The sequence below is a fragment of the Hermetia illucens genome, chromosome 5 (assembly GCF_905115235.1).
Source record: "Hermetia illucens chromosome 5, iHerIll2.2.curated.20191125, whole genome shotgun sequence".
NCBI lineage: Eukaryota > Metazoa > Arthropoda > Insecta > Diptera > Stratiomyidae > Hermetia > Hermetia illucens.
In genome coordinates, this window is record NC_051853.1 from 69748931 (window position 1) to 69767173 (window position 18243).

Sequence of the window (18243 nt, forward strand, 5' to 3'; positions counted from 1 at the left end):
ACAATGTCCGCTTATCAGCTGTTCAATATTTTACTTGTCATTGGCTGTTCCTCTATCGCTGGGTAAAGTACGTTTCGCCGTTGAAATGGCGTTTGCTGCAGGGCCGAAAATCCCAATTATTACCAGGCTTTCGTCTAAGGTCATCCGGATACTGGGGTGCAACCCAGGTCCCATGACGTTACAGGGGACAAACACATACCTTTTGGGGACGGGCACGAAGTGAGTAGTGTAATTAATTAAGAATCAATTGGGCAACCAAAATTTCTAGAATATGGATTGTGGCTTTTGATAGGATAGTACAGTATCGTATTGATTCTGAGAACAGACAATCCCGAAATTAACACCACCCAGTTCACTATACTTTTTTGCCGAATGCATTAAGAAGTGTGTCCCATTGCTTTCTATAGACTTTAGACTTCTCAGATTTTTTCTAACTTGAAGCGTTGATTCGCGTTTGCTTAGCAAACAAGCTATAATTACCTAACGATTAGTTAATCTTGCTGCTATTTAGCCTAGTTTGGACACTGAAGTTGTCTCTATTGCAATCGTGCTTTTTCTCAATGGTTAAAGAATTGAAGCTTTTCACTAAAAATGTCTGTCACTTCCGAACGGCTGCTCCAGTAACTGAGCACATAGAAAACGTTCGCATGGGCCAGTATGAGCTTGATATTAGTGCTGAGATAACAAAACCTCAAAATATCAAGCGAAATAGCATTGCGGTTTATACGTTCAGCATCACAGAAAATTATACCACTATCCGCCGAAACGACACTATCCAGATATAGGAATTCCTCAATGCTGATGAGAAAAGTACGATAAACCTTCAAATTGCGATTTTTTTTGCATCATCCTCAATCAGGACGTCGACACAATCTTATAATTGTCAGCTTCCTTGAACACCTCAAAAAATCAATTTCTTTTTATTATTACGCAAATTACACTCCGTGGTTTATAAGTTCTATATTGTTATGATTTCTGAGTTTCAAGACAGCGGTGAATGGAACTAATTATCTTTAGTTTACTTGCGAACGAACCGCCAATTCGGTTTGCGCCAGAGGTAAAACATCTTCCATTCCTCGCAATCGCCTCTTTACCTTCGTCTCGTTCCATAGCGGGGTGGGTTCCTCCAGGTCGACTTGGTCCGAATGGAGTTGCGAGTCTCTCAAATCATCTGAATGTTTCATCCAGCCTTTAGGCGTTTTCCTATCGTCTTGCATGATCAGACCAATATTAACGGTTGGATTCACGTCAACGCAAAATAAAAAACCGCGAGACGGCGTTAATTGTCTTTGGTTGTTGGCCACCACTCAGAACCATTGAAGGCACATTGCATTAGATTTTAGATTTAAAACGTACATTGATCCGTCAATCGCATAAAATGCCAGTTGAGGAATGGTCACTTCGTTCAAGTTGCCCTGATGTGTAAAGCATTTTCGTAGCGAAACTCACCGTTGGCTGATAGCCTTAAACCGAAATAATTAAATCACTGAGCTCTTGGCTCTCACTGACAGTGAAAGTGTTTGTGTCATTAAGGTCGATCGTCAAAAACTCTGTTTTATTCAATTTCAGTCGCAGATCATGCTGCGTGTGGTGATTGTTGCACATTTGGATAAGTTGTTCTAGATCAGCTTCGTTGTGAGGAGCTAGGAAAACATCACTGCATAAAGCAGTGTATATGAACGTTGGATGTCCTGCCCGACAGTGTCGATGACAAGGGCAAGGAGGAGAGGTAGGCGAGAGGGCGCTTCTTTAAGGGGGTCATCTCGTGTGAAGGTCGTTTTTTTGACTTTTTTAGAAATTTTTTGTGAAGAACTGAAGAAAGATACAAATACGAATTTTTCACCATAGATTTATTAATATCTTGAGCGTGCATAGCCCGATCACATAGTTCGTTATTGAAATACAGAACAATTTATACACCCATCTCCAAAAAAAGCTGGTTTTCTGCTGCCACGCTAGAGGGCGCTGCGATCATCTTTACAGTCCGCAAACTAGGATTATTAAAAAATATTGAAAACTAAATTTGTGGTGCCTTGTTAAACTTTTTTTTTTTGAATTTTGATGTTTTTTTACGGCTTCTTCAATGAATAAAAAAAAACTACTGAATGAATCGCAATTATCCTAGTTTGCAGACCGTAGAAATATGTTCTGAATAAGTCGTAAAAATTTCAAAGAATTTCGCTTGATAGATTTTGGGCTATGGTGACAGCCGATTTTCAACATGAGGTTTCGAGAATTTAAAAAGTAGAATGCGATTTTTAGCCATAAAACGCTAACTAACCAATTATCTGCTATACCTAGTCCATAAACTTTAGGTTTCTTGAAACACATGTACGGCCTTGGCTTCAATTCCTGTCCTTGTTGCGAAGTCATTCGAACGTCTTTCGGACCGATAAATACGAGCTTTATTACGGCGATCGACATAAATCCGGCATGTGACTTATCACGTGTTTAACACTATAATTTCCGAACGACCCCGAATTACAAAAAATCACTTTGCCCATATATTCTACACTATATCTAGATACAGTTGATGCCAAAAAAAATCGATTCCGCGGATCCGGCACACGGGATGACCCCCTTAATGAACACCGACAACAACATGAAGCATGATATGCCTGTCACCCTTCGAACTTTACTGTTCGGATCACAGTAAGACGATTTAGTGCAACTTATGACTTCCTCTAGCACTTGGTGTTGTCATAATGCATACTAGATGAGTTTGTGTGGGATACAGTGAAATGCTTTCTCTAGATTGAGGAATGCAATGTAGAAAGGGCTCATGGTGTTTCTCCATAAGTAATCGCGCAGTTTGTATTGCAACGCGTCTGTAGTTTCGCACTGGTTGAGAACCCCAGCTTGGTTCGCGGTCATTTGAACGACGCCGCAAATGCTGCAGTTAAGAATGCGCACAACAATCGTCGTTATGCTTTCTTGCCAATCAAATGAGCAAATTCCTCCCTGAAACCTGCTTGAGGTGTCCCCGCCTTGTGTCCGTTACCGCTCGTTGGTCGGTAATCAACGTATCGTCCTTTTCACTAATATAGCAGGAGTGTCATATTCTGTCTGTTTTGTTGTCGGTTTTTGACAAGTCAAAATGGATCTCTCTCGTCGTCCCGAGTCTCCAGTTTATCGTAAAGATCTTTATAATGTGCTGGCCGGGTAACAGCAATTACTTGCTTTTTCGTGATTAGTATTTCTATAAATTTGCCAATTAGCCAGTGTTTTATCGGCGAGAGACTTATGAGAGAGGCGTTTCTTCTAATAAACCTTCATTTGAACATCGTCATTCCAAGACCAAGTGTCTCGGTCAATGAATGGTTTAGCAAGTCTGGTGACCCCGGGAGTAGCATAGGCCGCTTCTTAAATCATATGTTTAGTTTACTTCCACATTTCTTCGACACTTGCAATGATCAGCAGCCGCACTAGTGAGATCGTTTCCCCCCTTTTCTTGCAAAATTATATATACCTATCGTTGCCATTCACCCCTTGGTGGGTATAGTGCGTCAACCACACCTATGTGCCATCGTTCTCGCGAATTTAATAAACACCGGGATACAGTCTTCATGTTTTTTCAACGATGACTTGATTTACAGGAAAGCAATCAATGTAAAATTTTGAAATGCAACGGTCACGTAGGGAACGTTTAGCTGTTAGTGACGGTGAGAAAATGGCGAAGTCTTGTGAAAATATAGTCGATTTACGTCTTACTGTTCCCACTATAAAATGAAGGAAACTAGACGGTTATTATGTGTTGACAATACAAGATCATGACCAAGGTCTAGAAAATCGCCTCATTTCATCCCCATGGCACCGCATTTGCGGTCTACTTTTTTGCCGACATAACCATTAAGATCTCCTGCGATGACAGCGTAATCATCGATAGACGTACTACAGGTGATTGTGCCGAGTAGTTGCTGGCATCTGTGGTACGTAAGCGGCCAGCTAAAATAATACTTGGCTTCATCAACCAGTCATCAAATCGCTCGATTTCTTTAATGGCGCATGGAAAATCCCAGAAATGTCTACAACGACATTATATTGTGTGCTTGGACTAGCAAAATACGAACTAGGCGTTTTTATCTCTTATTTCGGTCACATATCTCTTTTAAGGAGTTAATATTCGGCACTAAAATCGGACTCAACTTTGCTTCTGAAAAACTTACCACAATACAATAGTGTAGACAACAACTCAAATTGTCCATCGCTATTGTGCTATTCAAACTGGAGAACTGAAAGTCATAAAACCGTAATTATCTAACGCGTCTATGACATTTTGTTAGCATATTAGCAATATTTGTTTTTGTGTTCAGTTTCATTTCAAGTAATAACGTTATAACATTGATGGAAAATTGTGGAACACTTCACAATTTTGGGTGTTATTCTTGCGCGGGGACCATACTAACCTATTTTGTATCGTTCCAAGGTAGTATATGCTCTGCTAAAAGAAGGACAAAGCGAGAAGCTCGCAATAGTTATTAATTTCGTAAATAAATAAAATTATTCAGACCGATAGCATTTTCGGAGATACTAATTGACTTCCAAGCGCAGGTTCGCTGTGGCATTTAATGTTCTTCCTCAAATCCCTTTCTTTGCGACTGGATCATTCCATTTCGGGAGCGAATTCGTTTTTCTTGTAGCTTCTTCTGGGTGGCTAATGAAGCCTTGTTGAACATCTAGAGAATACGTAGCATTGGGGACCATATAAACCCATAATTGCTTCTGATAATGATGAGGTTTCTCTCTAGATATATGGTCAATATATCGTCCATACAAGCTCCCCAGCAAGGTAAATTCCGCATCGAATGTCTCCTCGAACAGTCTCTGGCCAAGGCAATCAGGCCGCTGATCCAAGCATGTATTTCCTGCCAAAAGAAAGAAAAAGGTTAATAAGAACGCGTGGAATGTCGTACTGAAACCATTTTTCTATTTCTTCGAGATCATGTAATTAATAGTACCAGATTTGACTGGCTCGAATGTTATATGGGGAGTGAAGCTGAAAAAAACATGGTAGGCTTGTGACACAGTGGGGTTAATTCGTTGACAGTGGCCACCATCGGTGTTCTCCGTGGCGGACCAGGCCATGATTAATTAATTTTTGAATTGAAAATTATGAATATTAATAAATTTCGAATGTTGTTAACCCTTCTCAACGTTTAGGACTAACCCGGCCTCAAGGAGACGTTGAAAAATGCACTCGAGATGGGTAAAGTGCTCAGACTCAGTGGAAGAAGCGACCAAAACATCATCCAAGTGTACGAAACAGAAATTGATGTTTCGCAGGACTGAGTGAATGAACCTTTGAAAGGTTTGCGCCGCATTGCACAATCCGAAAGTCATCCGGGTGAACTTGAAGAGCCCAAAGGGTGTGCATATTGCTGTCTTTGATATGTCTTCTGGAGCTACAGGGATTTGATGATAAGCCTTGGTTAAGTCCAAGGTTGAAAAGATGCTGCAATTCGCGAGGTGATGCGGAAAGTCGTGGATGAGTGGAATTGGATATCGGTCCGGAACAGTCTGTGCATTTAGTCTTCTGTAATCCCCACAAGGGCGCCATTCGCCAATTGGCTTGGGGACCATATGGAGTGGGGAAGTCCAACAACTGTCCGAAGGTCTGCAGAAACTCTATTGCATAAGTTGCTCAAACTCTTTCCGTGCAATAGCCAGCTTCTGGGGTGGTAGAAGACGCACCTTCGAGAAGATCGGGGAACCAGTGGTATTAATGTGGTGCTGCACATTGTGCTTCACTGGTTTATAAAGACTACACTCGGTAGTAATCTGGCTGAACTTTTGGAGAAATGTCCGAACATGAGTGTCGGTAATGTCTTCTAAAAGTACGGAAAGATTGTTACTAGGGTGAGATGCCATTTGGCCCGACGAATTAAGGTTGGTCGTTTGATCTATAAGAGACTTCTTTTGCAAGTCCACCAGCAACCCATAGTGACACAAGAAGTCTGCGCCTAGTATGGGGAAGCCGACATCCGCCAGGATGAATCGATACGAAAACGTCCTACGCACGCCAAGACTAACGTCCACTTGCCTATACCCGTATGTGTTAATTCGGGAGGAATTTTCTGCCGCCAATTTCAATGGTTGCGGAAAAAGCCGATGATGCCAGGGCACGGGAAGAACCGAAACCTCCGCACCAGTATCTACAAGATAGCTGCGCCTGCTGAGAGGGTCGTAAATTGTTAGGACGTGGCGCTGCGTTCTGGGTGGACCCCCCGCGGACCTAGTTTTTTGAGGTAGGCGCGAATTTACACGGGATCGTACATTTGGTGGCTTTCTCGCCGAATCTACGATGGTACCAACAAATACTTCGGTAAGTAGGTTGTCCTGACGACCTGCTCCCGATCGCCCTTTTCGAGCGGCAGACCGCGAGCGAGCTCGCGAACTCCCTCCGGAAATATTTCCATGCAGTCTCTACAGAATCGCTACGTCCATCCATCCGTAAATTCTAAGCTTCTGAAATTTTGCATGATGAATGAAAGAAAAAGATAATTATTAAGATTCCAAAAAGTGCCACAATTGGGATTGTCGCGAAAATATTTACTGACATCATCCTGGAACTCATTAACAATAAAGATACCCGTCGGATCATTGTGGAATATTATGCGGAGTTTAGATCACGCGGCAGTGTGTATCTGAAATGCTCTACCCAGGAGACACTTTCCGGAGAAACCAATAACTATTATCAAACTGGCAATTGGCGGCGCAAAATATTATGCGTTGCATCGAGATAAAATATCAAGTTGAAATCGAATTCAAAGTTGATGGCATTCTTCATGCTCCTTAGCTGGAGGACTTGGAGGTTTTCATTGGATGACATTGCCATTTGGATGGTGTCTTTAATATTTCAATCATCTCCTGAAATTCGTATTCATGATTATGATTTTGTTTAACTGCGCTTGTAACTGCGCATCGCTGATCGTACTTCACCTTCAATAGTCGTGTCTAATATCCATTTAGAATCAATACTTAAATTCTCTTCAAATATACTTATTTCCACTATGGAATATAGAATTGTTTGCCTGTCCGCAAATCTTGCAATACCTAACATTAACTGCTGGTAAGTGTGAATACTCGTGTAGTGAATATATATGTGTGGTCTGACACGCTCTATGTTGGACACGGTTACTGCTGGTAAGTACGAACAGAGCTTAATGAGTGTTATTTCTGCGCCAGCGACAACGAGTCCCACGAAAGTGAATCACACCCTTGACTCTCATCTCATTTTTCAATGCCCTTTTTACTATATTCACAGTATTTGATTAATTAATAATATTGTGCACTTTTGTCACAAAACTTATTGCGTTTGTTCTTTTGAATTTTTTTAGGCAATCCTTTGATTCATGTCCAGAATACCGACAAATACGGTATGAACAATGTAATCCGTCTGCATAAGTTAGCTTACGTATCCTACAATTGTGATCACAATATAATTGTGATAATAATATAATTTAAATTTTTCACTAGAAATTTTCTGAAATATTTTGTCTACATAATGTATTCTTACCTAATTTCAGACGAATTCTGATAGATACTGGAGATCCAGACATAGCCGAATATAAAGAAAGCTTGAAAGATCTTTTGACTAAAGAAAAATCAACAATTAATCATATTTTGATTACACATTGGCATCACGATCATGTCGGTGGTGTGAAGGACGTGCTTGATCTGGTCGATAAAGGTATATGGGACCAATTGCATTGAATCTTTTTTATTTCAAATGAAACTTTTTTTAGAGTGCAAAGTCTGGAAATATCCCCGCACAGATGCTCCTGATGTATGCCCTGAAGTTCCAGACAATATAAAAATTTCTAAACTGGAAAATAGTCAAATTTTCGATGTTGAAGGTGCTTCTGTGAAGATTGTACACACACCAGGCCATACAACTGATCACGTTGTGCTCACGATGGAAGAGGATGGCGTCTTGTTTAGCGGGGATTGCATTTTAGGTAAAAAATTTTTTTTTATTTCGAGCAACCGAATCTCTATAAACGCAAAAGTGGGTAACCTTTTTGCTTACTCTGGGGGGCAGGGGGAGAGGGGGTATTATTTATATATCATTTTCTATCTGTTGTCCGCCTACAATTCATTACTGCATCCCTTATAATATATTTTAATTTTTTTCCTATTTATTATACTAATTTGCACGTATACAATATTATGGAAGCTTCTTGCTTCTTGATTGCGTTTACCCACTCAGAGTCGAGGACGTAAAATTATCATCAGTGCCTCCTGAAATAAAAAAGTGTCACCAACACCCAAAGCAGTCGGAAATTATCACACGTCGTAATGAGAATATTTTGGACGATTGACTTTCGATTACCCACCCCAATGGTCAGTATTGTTGACCGCTGAAATTCATTGCACTTTATGCGAAAAACATCGAGGATATATTTCTGCATTCCTTCTTTATACAGTTCTACCAAGAATGGCGATACACTAAACAAGTGATTTCATGTTATCAAAGGTCTACCGGGACTAGCTCAGTAATTTATCTTCTCTCGCCTTAAAAGCTATTGCATCTCTAGCCAGATGTGAATTGGTGTGATCCAGCAAAACCCCACGGGGAACGCGCATCGAACGTGCATCGACTCCAATTTTTATCTTTTCTTAGTTTTACTTCACTAACTGATTTTATAAGAATATGAACCTGCAACGCAGGCGTCAAAAAAAAAATATTTGAATTTTCGCTAATTTTTTCACTAATTATGCAAAAAAGACACCCTTAAAAAACGATTCCATCCCAAATGTAGGTTCATATTCTTCGTAATTTTGTAACGAATCATATATGCAAATTTCATAATGATCAATTTATTATTTTTTGAGCTAAAATTCCCGCAAATGTGAAAACGTCATTTTAAGAAAAACGCGTTTGAAAAGTCGCCCTTCGGATATGAAGACATGTATCATTGTCAATTACGAAAAAAATACAGTTACAACAAATATAAATGCACTCGTACAAGGGACTGACGCCAAGTATTTATAAAATAAAGCTACAAGATTCGTAAGGACATAAAGGGACTACCTCCTGGGCGATAGACCCTGAACTTATTCAATAATCGCCCATAATATCTAAAGGAGCACGAATTTCACTTTTCTGCAGCGCATTCAGGGATAACTAAAGCATTAGCTATGCAATATAGAAAAGTCGATTCTCAAAACCTCCTTATGTGCTTTCTCCCTTTAAGGAGCTGAGTAATTAAGAACTTATTCAATTAATGGTCTCCAGTGGGCAATAAGCACAGCAAATTCATGGTACAGAATGGACGGCAAATAAAAACGGCCGACATCCTAAAACTGATAGGCCTAATAACTAATCGCTGTCTTCTACGGAAGCCTCTGCATATCATGGACGTTTATACCGGGGAGAGACTTTGTAATGAGAAGGACGAGGCTCCCTTTCATATCATGTTGGACTGCCCAAGACTTGCGCAATGGAGATAAATCACGTAGGGAATGCTAAACCCTAAAAGGGCATCTCCTGATACTAGCGAGTGAGAAGGAACTCCAAATTTCGTGGCCGGGATTCGAATCCCGATCGTCATGAATGCTTGTGATTCTTCTGTGTCTATCTCCTTGCCATAAACTTATCATTTGAGTTTGATCATAATGAAACTGAAACAGTCTCATTGGAAACAATATGGGAGAAAAATAATAATAATAACGAAGAGATGTGTATTTCTTATACTCCACAAGGGAATGGGCAGCAGGCATACAATGAAAGTTAAGCTTATCATTTCAAACCGTAATTGAAGACACAAAGCACGAAGAAGTACCATTTACCCCTCGTAAAGAAATTTAAAACCCAAGCATTTGCGGAGAAGTTCAATTGATAATGTTTTTATATGTTCGGGAAATGTTTTTAGGATTATCTAAAAAGCAACATAACAGAAGCAGTGAATATCACTCAAATAGCCTAATAACCTAGGTAACGTCAATGTCGAGGGTGAAACATGGATTTCAATGCTAAGGAGCAAATATTGGGATCATATTTAAGTGTAGAAATTATGTTTTGCACTTCGTTATAAAAAACAGAGTTTCCGTTCCTAAGATCATACGATCTTCTTTATTTCCGAATCAGAACTTTCTACTAACATGTAGGATCTTAACTATTTATACTATATCTACGCAGGCCAAATATTGTTCTTTTCTTATGAAGAACAAGTCATAAAATTGATTTCTATTTTTGACACGCAGGTCAAACTCTTATTCAACCATCTGCGGTGCAGATGTCATAATATCTAATACTCGTACATTCCCATCACGTGGTATACAAATGTTACACTGATTGGGTCAGAGTGCATCTTGTAATCATGTGTTACACAGATGTTACATTGTTTGACGCGCAGGTCAAAGTACAAAGATATCTTATCTTAGAACTATGGTACAAGCAATATAAATAACATATGCTTGTACTGTAGATTTCCTTAAACAAATATTATTGTTGTACTATAATTTAGACAGTGCTTCAACTTTGTAGCCCGCGCATTACTTTTTTCTCCTTTAGTTTGTCTTTGGAACTGTTGGAACACATTGACGTCACCTTTCAATAAATTCCCATTCCAGGTGAAGGAACAGCAGTATTTGAAGACCTCCATGATTACATGCGCAGCTTAAATGTAATTTTGGGTATTAAACCGAAAGTTATATATCCTGGCCATGGCAATATTATTGAGGTAAATCTATTCCCCATTTACCCCCTCTCTCCATTATCATTTATTTTCTCACTTATTCTCAGGATCCTGTACCCAAAATACAGTTCTACATTAACCATCGAAATCAACGAGAAAAGCAAATTTTAGATGTCCTCATACAAAACAAAGGTAAAAATTTTACAGAAATGGATCTAGTTGAGGTCATATATAAAGACACACCAAGCAATTTATGGAAAGCTGCCGCGTATAATGTAAACCATCACTTGAAGAAGCTGGTGAAGGATGGACACATTGTCGAATCACAAAGGGATAATGCATCGGTCTGGTCTTATGCACAAGAAAAGTCTTCTTTGTAACGATTGCAGTAACTCAAATCAGTGTAAATGAATTGACTAAACCATAAAGTGTATTTGCCAAATTTTGTTGAAATAAATATGTTTTCATATGTATATTCTTAGAATTATTGCAACGTGTGATTTCCACAGATTACAATGTACTTCCTGACCTGATTCAATCATGCGTACATTTTTATACCGTTTAAAAAAGTTTAAAAAAAAAATTAAATTATAAAACAATTAAACGAAAAGCAATAGCTGGATGCTATTCACTCTATTAAAGAATTATGTTCCGTTGTGGACAAAGTGCAGACAAAGACAGCCCGGATTTAATACTTAATTCATAGGTTTATTATAAAACAAAAATACATAACATGCTTATTTTATATATCAAAATACGTTAGGTACTTATTTATTCTTTGAAGGGCTTCAGAGCGAACGGGATCCAAATACCGAATATACTGAATACTGAATTGCGCGTTCTCATTTTTCGATAGAGTCCGCAGTGGACTGCAGCCGAACTCCTGTTTCTCTCGGTTACCTCTCATCATTTTTCCATACGGCCCTCTGACACTGCATTCGCTCCGAAAAACTTATCATTCTAACAGAGATAATTTTAAAAGTTAACTTGGTGTTTCTTAGCTCCATATTATTAATGGAATGGTGGATCAGTTAAGAGGATCTAGTGAATTTGGATAAAATTTTCATAGGTAACCATTATATGCATTCGCTCGACCACCCCTTTCCGCGTGCTACTCCTGTCGCAACCAGTGCCGTGGCATCGTTGCAAGCAATGGAAACATTGCTCCATTTGCTCAACCAAATGCAGTATTGTAATAGGAAAGTAACAGAAGGAGGAACAGCAACTAAAAATGCTCTTTGTGAAACACATTTTAAAATATGACGGTCCGTTGAAAAATTTATTACGCTGTCGAGCATTCATTTCGAGTTCATAAATTATACGGTGCCGATTAATTGATTCTAGTGGAGCCAACCCGTAGCATTCACGAAGGAAAGTAGCTCTCCCACCCTACAGCTAAAAATCTACCTGAGGTCCCCAAAAAACGGTTTACCCAGTGTCCGTGGCCTAACTCTAGGTAGAGCTTGGCAATCGCAGAGAAAGTGCATGATGGTTTTTCTTGCTTCTCCGCAGTTTCAGCAATGCGAATTGTAGGGTATGCCGAGCCCGGCGGCATGGTCCCCTATGGGCCAGTGTGCAATGTAGACCGCTGTAATCTTGAATGCATTTGCACTCGTCTGCCACAGGAGCTCTCGTAACCGGGCTATGTTATAAGCGGGTCAAATTCTCCTTGACTTGGCACAGCTAGGTAGTGCGAGTAGACTCGGCCCCGGACAGCCGCCAGCGAAACACCGACTCTGTTTGCCGAAGGGCTGCCAAGAGTAGAGCGTCGTCTGGCCAATCCGTCAGCCCGCTCAGCCCCCTCTATGTTCCCAGATGAGGGTGACTTTGAGCGCGCCGCCCAGACGGTTCAACGCGTCTCTGCAGTGCCCCACCAGCCTGGAAGATGTCGACGCTGAGTACAAGGCCTTGATGGCCCCTTGAGTGTCGGTCAGGATGGCTATATTACGCTTGATTAGTCGAAAATCCTTTGCGGACACATGATCGCGCCTGCCCGCTTTCAGTATGAAAACCACTCGTGCGCATCTCCAGGAGTGTGGTGCGTATCCTAAAGAGATGCAGCTCTGATAAATCTCAACAAGCCAGGGCGCAACCCTTTCCTGCTTCTGCTTCTATAACATGACTGGCATTATGCCATCTGGGCCTGGATATTTACATGCGGAGAAGCTGTCAAAGTCCTCCTCGCTGGCGGGAAAGTCCGTTTGAACCAGCAGCTCCAATGTTTCAGATTCCGTCCAGGAGTCTTCCGACTTTTTAAGAAAGGATGGGCTGTTTGTTGCTTGGACAGAATCTTACTAAGCCTCGCGAATTTACTGGTGCTTTCGATATTCTGGCAATAGTCCAACCAAGATCGCCTCTTGGCGGTCCTAATGGCCAACTTGTACTTCTTCAGGCAGTAATTGTATGGCTGCGAATATTTATGCTTGTAGCAGATGTTGAAGATTTCTCTGGTCAGCTTCCTGAGGCTAGAGAGATCTTCATTCCACCGTGGTGGCAGTGTCTATTTGCTGTACTTAGTAGGGCACGAGACTTTAAAGGTCGTATCGACTGCCTTTTCCAGAGCTCCGACCTTTGACTCCAGTTCGTCTGGCGTGCCAATCCTACCAATTTGCGCACCGGAGAGTTTGTTATTAATTACTTGGTTAAAATTTCTCCAGTCGATCCTCCTAGGGTCTCTGAAGGGTTTGGAAACCTCTGCGGCGAGATTTAGACTGAAAAGTATTCAACTGTGAGAACAGAAGAATCTCTGGTCAGACACTCTCCAGCCCTTCACCCTAACAATGCCATTGTCAGTTATTAGGGTGATATCAAGGACCTCCCCCCAACAGTCACAGTTCTCCGAGCAGGCGAAATGTAAGGTTGGTGTACTGCCCCTGTTACATACCGATAGGTTTGAAGTAATAGTAAAATCAAAGAATGACTCACCTATTTCACTGATTTCCGAGCTACCCCAAAGCGTATGCCTTGCATTGGCGTCGCAACCTATAAATAGGTTGGCTTTCTTTGTTGATGTTCGTGAGATGTTGTAATTCTGCTGGAGTTATCGGTCGTGAGCCATGTAAGGCGATGAAATATGCACGCTCTCTGTCCCCGCCTGCTCCAGCTTGACCACGACTAGGTCGTTGGAACTCAGGTCCGGACACAGAAAAGCGTGCAGACTCTTCCTCGCGAGAATACATGCTCTAGGTCTGTCATGATCAGCGTCTCCTATGCTGTGCAATAAAAATATTTGCTTTGGAACCCTTTGATGGTTCGCTCGCCTCCGACCCAGGGCTCCTATATTAGGGCGATGTCGATATCTTCCTCTAGGAGGAAAACAAGCAGATTAGCCGAGGCGCACTTCGACTGCTGCAGATTTATCTCGCGTTACCCTCAGCATGATCTGCTTGCGTGGGGGGTTCGTCAGCCCCTGTCGGACCGTCGATTGTCATCTCCTCCAACAACTCATTGGCGGCGTCGATTGGATCTAAGTCGTCGTCCGGTTTTGCAAAGCGGAACACTTTTACCTTTGCGTTCCTGACTCCGAACCGCATTTTATAGTCGACCTGTTCCAGTGCCTCCAGGCACTCTTTGTTTATACGGAGTAGAAGAGTTTGGCTGTTTGTCTGATATTTCTCCTCCTTGATAAGAAAACCCAGTCGTCCATGGGAATCTTGGGGTTTTGAAGGCACAGGAATTGGACGAGCTTGTCCTTATCCATACGAATATTCGGCAACGAGATACGAGCGACCGGTCTCCTGGGATGGCCTTGAGCCTTACGCCCTCCCAGGCATCGCTGATCTTAGCGACGCACGAACCGAGAAAGTACCTAGAGAATTTGTCCTCACAAGCTATAACGTGGAACCCACGAACCACCTGAGGAGAATCAAAGCAGGGGATGCGATCAGTGTGCTCCTTTACATGCAGCGAGTAGCGCCATTTTGTGTTATGTTTGAAGTGGGCTCCCCATACATGCGAAAGAGAGGGAATTTTTTTTCCACAGAATAAGGAAATGAAAGAGATCGATTAGCATTTTGGTTTTATTTTTGATATTTGGTAAAATATAGGGGAGATAGGGCTCAAAATGTGCACCCCAAAAAGTGAAACAGGTCTCGTTCTCGGAACCTGTCCGACGGAAAAATCTGCAAAAAAACCACAGTAATGCATCTATATGAAATATAGGCCTCAAAATAAATCCCGTTCTGATATCTATACAAATAAAGTTGATGATAGTATATTACCATTATATAAAGAAACAACAACTAAAACACGGATCTAAAGGGAGCTACCCGAGAAAGATCTGCAAGTGCTGGTTTCATATGTACCGAAAAATTAATCAGTTGTAATTCAAAGCAGTAAAAAGCCTTGAGTGGAATACTTCCAGGCATGAATTTAAGCTAGCTTCAATAATATTCAATTGATTTGTTACGGAAATAAAAGATCACATGAAAAATGACAAACTTAAACTATCTTTTGCGGCATCCTGCCGACATCACAATCGATGGTTTCTTCCTTACAAATAAAAACACATTGTACGCATTTTAATAATAGGTTTTCTATTTTAACCGCATTCAATACACAAATTATTCAACACTTACGACTCTGGAGCAAAAGTAATTGATGGATCCTTAAAATCATGCACTGTCTCATACCAAATTTCTTCTGGCAAAGCTTCCTCTGATTCATCCTCGAAATACGTCGGAAATGGGGGTGATATTTGTGGTTTTCGCAGTGGTAATATCGTGTCATAAATATACACCATACTATTGGTGTCTCCAGCAATGCAATTACCTTGCACCCACATCACATTATATTTGGTATTTATCCGCCAAATCCTCAAACCTTTCAGTATTCTGTAGCGATTACCCATATGTCCAGGCATTTTAGTTCCAGGCCAAACGCGACCTTTTTCTCCACCTGCACCAATATTGCCACCGCGACGATGGGTTTTCGTCACACCATGAGAAGCCGGCATTCCTTTGAAACCGTGGCGTTTCATCACTCCTTGGAAGCCACGATCGATGCTAAAAAAATATTTTAGAAAGTTAATTCGGTATTTCTGAAGGTTAGATTCATTATTCCTACGTTTTGCCGCGAACGTCTACGAAGTCTCCGATGCGGAAATGAGTAACATTCAATGGAGTTCCCGGCGAGAGGGCTGCTTCAGGTGAAACGAGAAAACGCGCAAGATGCTTCTTGGGCATTACACCGGAATCTTTGAAGAGACCACAATATTCTTTTGTAAGAAGACTAGGATCAGTGCTTTCCGCACCAACTAGAAGACATCCATATTTACTAACGTCGTGAACTGTAGGCTTCTGAGTCGGTTTGTACTCCTCAGGGGGAATATATCTTACGACATGATTGTCCACTACCTGTAAGAAACCATCAAAATGATACTTTATTAGTCACATAAATCTACAATGTAGTGCTTGCCAGAATAAAATCAGGTAAAGATAAAGAAATTCAATTTAAACAGCTACTTCCGTGGAAATCGGTTGACTTACGTGAAGCAAAGTTGTGTGAATTTTCTTTCCGTTCTTCAGCCAAAGGGGATAGTTTCCAATTTTTCTGGCCAGGACTCCGGTGCGGCGCAGTTTTGGTGACCATTCTACTTTCTCTCGTTCTTCTGCTTTTACTAATGACTGTACAGCATTTTGGTACGTCGAAACGCCCTTAATTATGGCCGGCGGGCCAAATTTGTCGTGTACACGCTCTTTTATAAAGTCTTGATTTTCCGCTGTAAGGTTGTCTTCATTGGCCTGTAATGTAAACGGGATTATTCGGCACTATTTCCCGACCTCATTTCTAAAATCGAGTCAATATCTTCTACTGCGACCCATTCCAATCTACGTAATGTTTCTTTCTTATTAAATATATCGTAAATCATAGGTTAATTATGACTACAAGGAACATCCTAGCAAAAACAAGACAGGTTACCACTTCTAATTCGGACACTATTGTTTCCATACTCGCTTACGAGACCAGATTTTTCTCAAACAGGACTAAATCTAGTTTGCCATTAACCACTTACCGCCCGTGTTTTCCTAACAAACCAATAAGGGTTTCGTAATTTGGGCCGATGATAGTATTCGCGGATCTGTTGTGTTGCTGGTGAGAGTCTAAAATGATAATTCCCATAAATGAACCATGCGAGAACATAGAATCAAATACTTTACCGAAGGTTAGAGAAGTCCACCAATAGTGTTCTGAGAAGAATCGAATTCCTTCCGGCTATAGACATTGCAAGCAGATTCCGCACCTCAAATCGTAGACACCATAACCTACAACGTCCGTCTGACAGCTCCACCAGCTGATGGCATTCTTCTTCATAGCTTCCAACCGGAGATGATAACGTGATGACCAAGTGTATGATTAGTGAGGAAACGTTACGAAGTCCGTTGGAAAACATGTAGCAGAAAACATTCAATAATATGTAACGCAGCGGCGACCACCGGTGTTCTCTGTGGCGGAGCAGGTCGTGATTTAGTAAAATATAACTGAGCTAAAAAAATGAATAGAGCGACAATTGATTTGTGAATTAAATATGAAAAGGATTAAAAAGTGGTGAAGTTTTTGTTAGTATTATATTTTAAATTATGAAATAAAACAAAGCTTTTTCAAGATCGACTTTCCGTGAAATGGTGAACATTTGATTTCATGCAGTGAAAATGACAAATTGTTATTTATGATTACGAGAAAGGAACTCAATCGCGATCAGTGAATTCGCAGGGAAACGAAATCGATTTGATACATTTCACGTACGGCAATAACACAGCAATTCGCAGTAAGTCAAAAAATACACAATACCTAGATATACGGTAGGTCGCAAAAGTGATTGTATCTTAAGGGGGTCATCCCGTGTGTCCGATCCGCGGACTAGAATTCTTTTTGCTCGTAATAAAGCGCGTATTTATCGGTTTATTAACGTTTACGCTCCTACAGAGGAGACTGAAGAGTCGGACAAGGATACCTTCTACGAAGCAGTAGAACGAACCCTCGAAGCCTGTCCCAGATATGATATCAAAATCATACTTGGGGATTTTAACAGCCAAGTAGGGACGGAGCCCGTATTCAGACGATACGTTCGCTCCCATAGCTTACATCAAAATACAAATGATAATGGACTGCAGATTATTCAATTAGCAGTGTCACACGAAATGGTTGTTGGAAGTACCTGGTTTGCGCGGAAAGCAGTCCAAAAACAAATGTGGGCCTCTCCAGGCGGAACCACTTTCAACCAAATTGACCTCGTGTTGATCGAACGCCACCACCTCTCAGCCTTAATGAATATCAGAACAAATAGGGGGGCCAATATAGACCCTGATCACTATCTCGTTGGCATGGTGCTCCGAGCTCGAATAACAACACCACCCAGAATCCCCCCTGACAATAAGGTGAGAGTTACCACTGAAGCCATCCACAACACAGCCCTCAGCAACACCTATAAGAGGGAAATTGATACCGCAATAACCGTAGCCAACAGAAATCCTGGAGATGAAGCATCAACAAATGATCTTCACAACCACCTGAAGAACGTTATCATTGACACGGCCACAAAGATACTTGGCCCCAGCCGTAAAAAAGTCAGAACGGCTGGTTTGACGATGAATGTAAGCTAGCA

General features: G+C 41.1%; 2 protein-coding genes and 1 non-coding gene across 4 annotated transcripts; 1 reads left to right on the forward strand and 2 right to left on the reverse strand.

Moving 5' to 3' along the window:
- Nucleotides 1–26: 26 nt before the first annotated feature.
- On the forward strand, nt 27–11141 carry LOC119658044 (beta-lactamase-like protein 2 homolog). 2 transcript variants are annotated; one of them, XM_038065286.1, is made up of 6 exons: nt 27–219; nt 7527–7690; nt 7746–7958; nt 10576–10685; nt 10748–11043; nt 11123–11141. In XM_038065286.1, exons 1-5 carry the CDS (start codon nt 86–88, stop codon nt 11018–11020), a joined length of 894 nt encoding a protein of 297 aa, XP_037921214.1. In that variant the 5' UTR covers nt 27–85; the 3' UTR covers nt 11021–11043; nt 11123–11141. The 2 variants fall into 2 exon arrangements, with proteins under 2 accessions (XP_037921214.1, XP_037921213.1); XM_038065285.1 differs by lacking the exon at nt 11123–11141 and having other exon boundaries at nt 10748–11113.
- On the reverse strand, nt 4349–4451 carry LOC119658532. The gene has a single exon (XR_005250244.1). It is a non-coding gene; the product is annotated as a U6 spliceosomal RNA (small nuclear RNA).
- A 4015-nt stretch (nt 11142–15156) lies between the features above and the next one.
- Nucleotides 15157–16956, reverse strand: LOC119656909 (39S ribosomal protein L3, mitochondrial). The gene is made up of 5 exons (XM_038063599.1): nt 16799–16956; nt 16654–16741; nt 16127–16381; nt 15705–15994; nt 15157–15643 (listed from the first exon to the last, which is right to left on the reverse strand). The coding sequence occupies exons 1-5, from the start codon at nt 16861–16863 to the stop codon at nt 15214–15216; spliced, it is 1128 nt and encodes a 375-aa protein (XP_037919527.1). The 5' UTR covers nt 16864–16956; the 3' UTR covers nt 15157–15213.
- Between the last annotated feature and the right edge of the window lie 1287 nt (nt 16957–18243).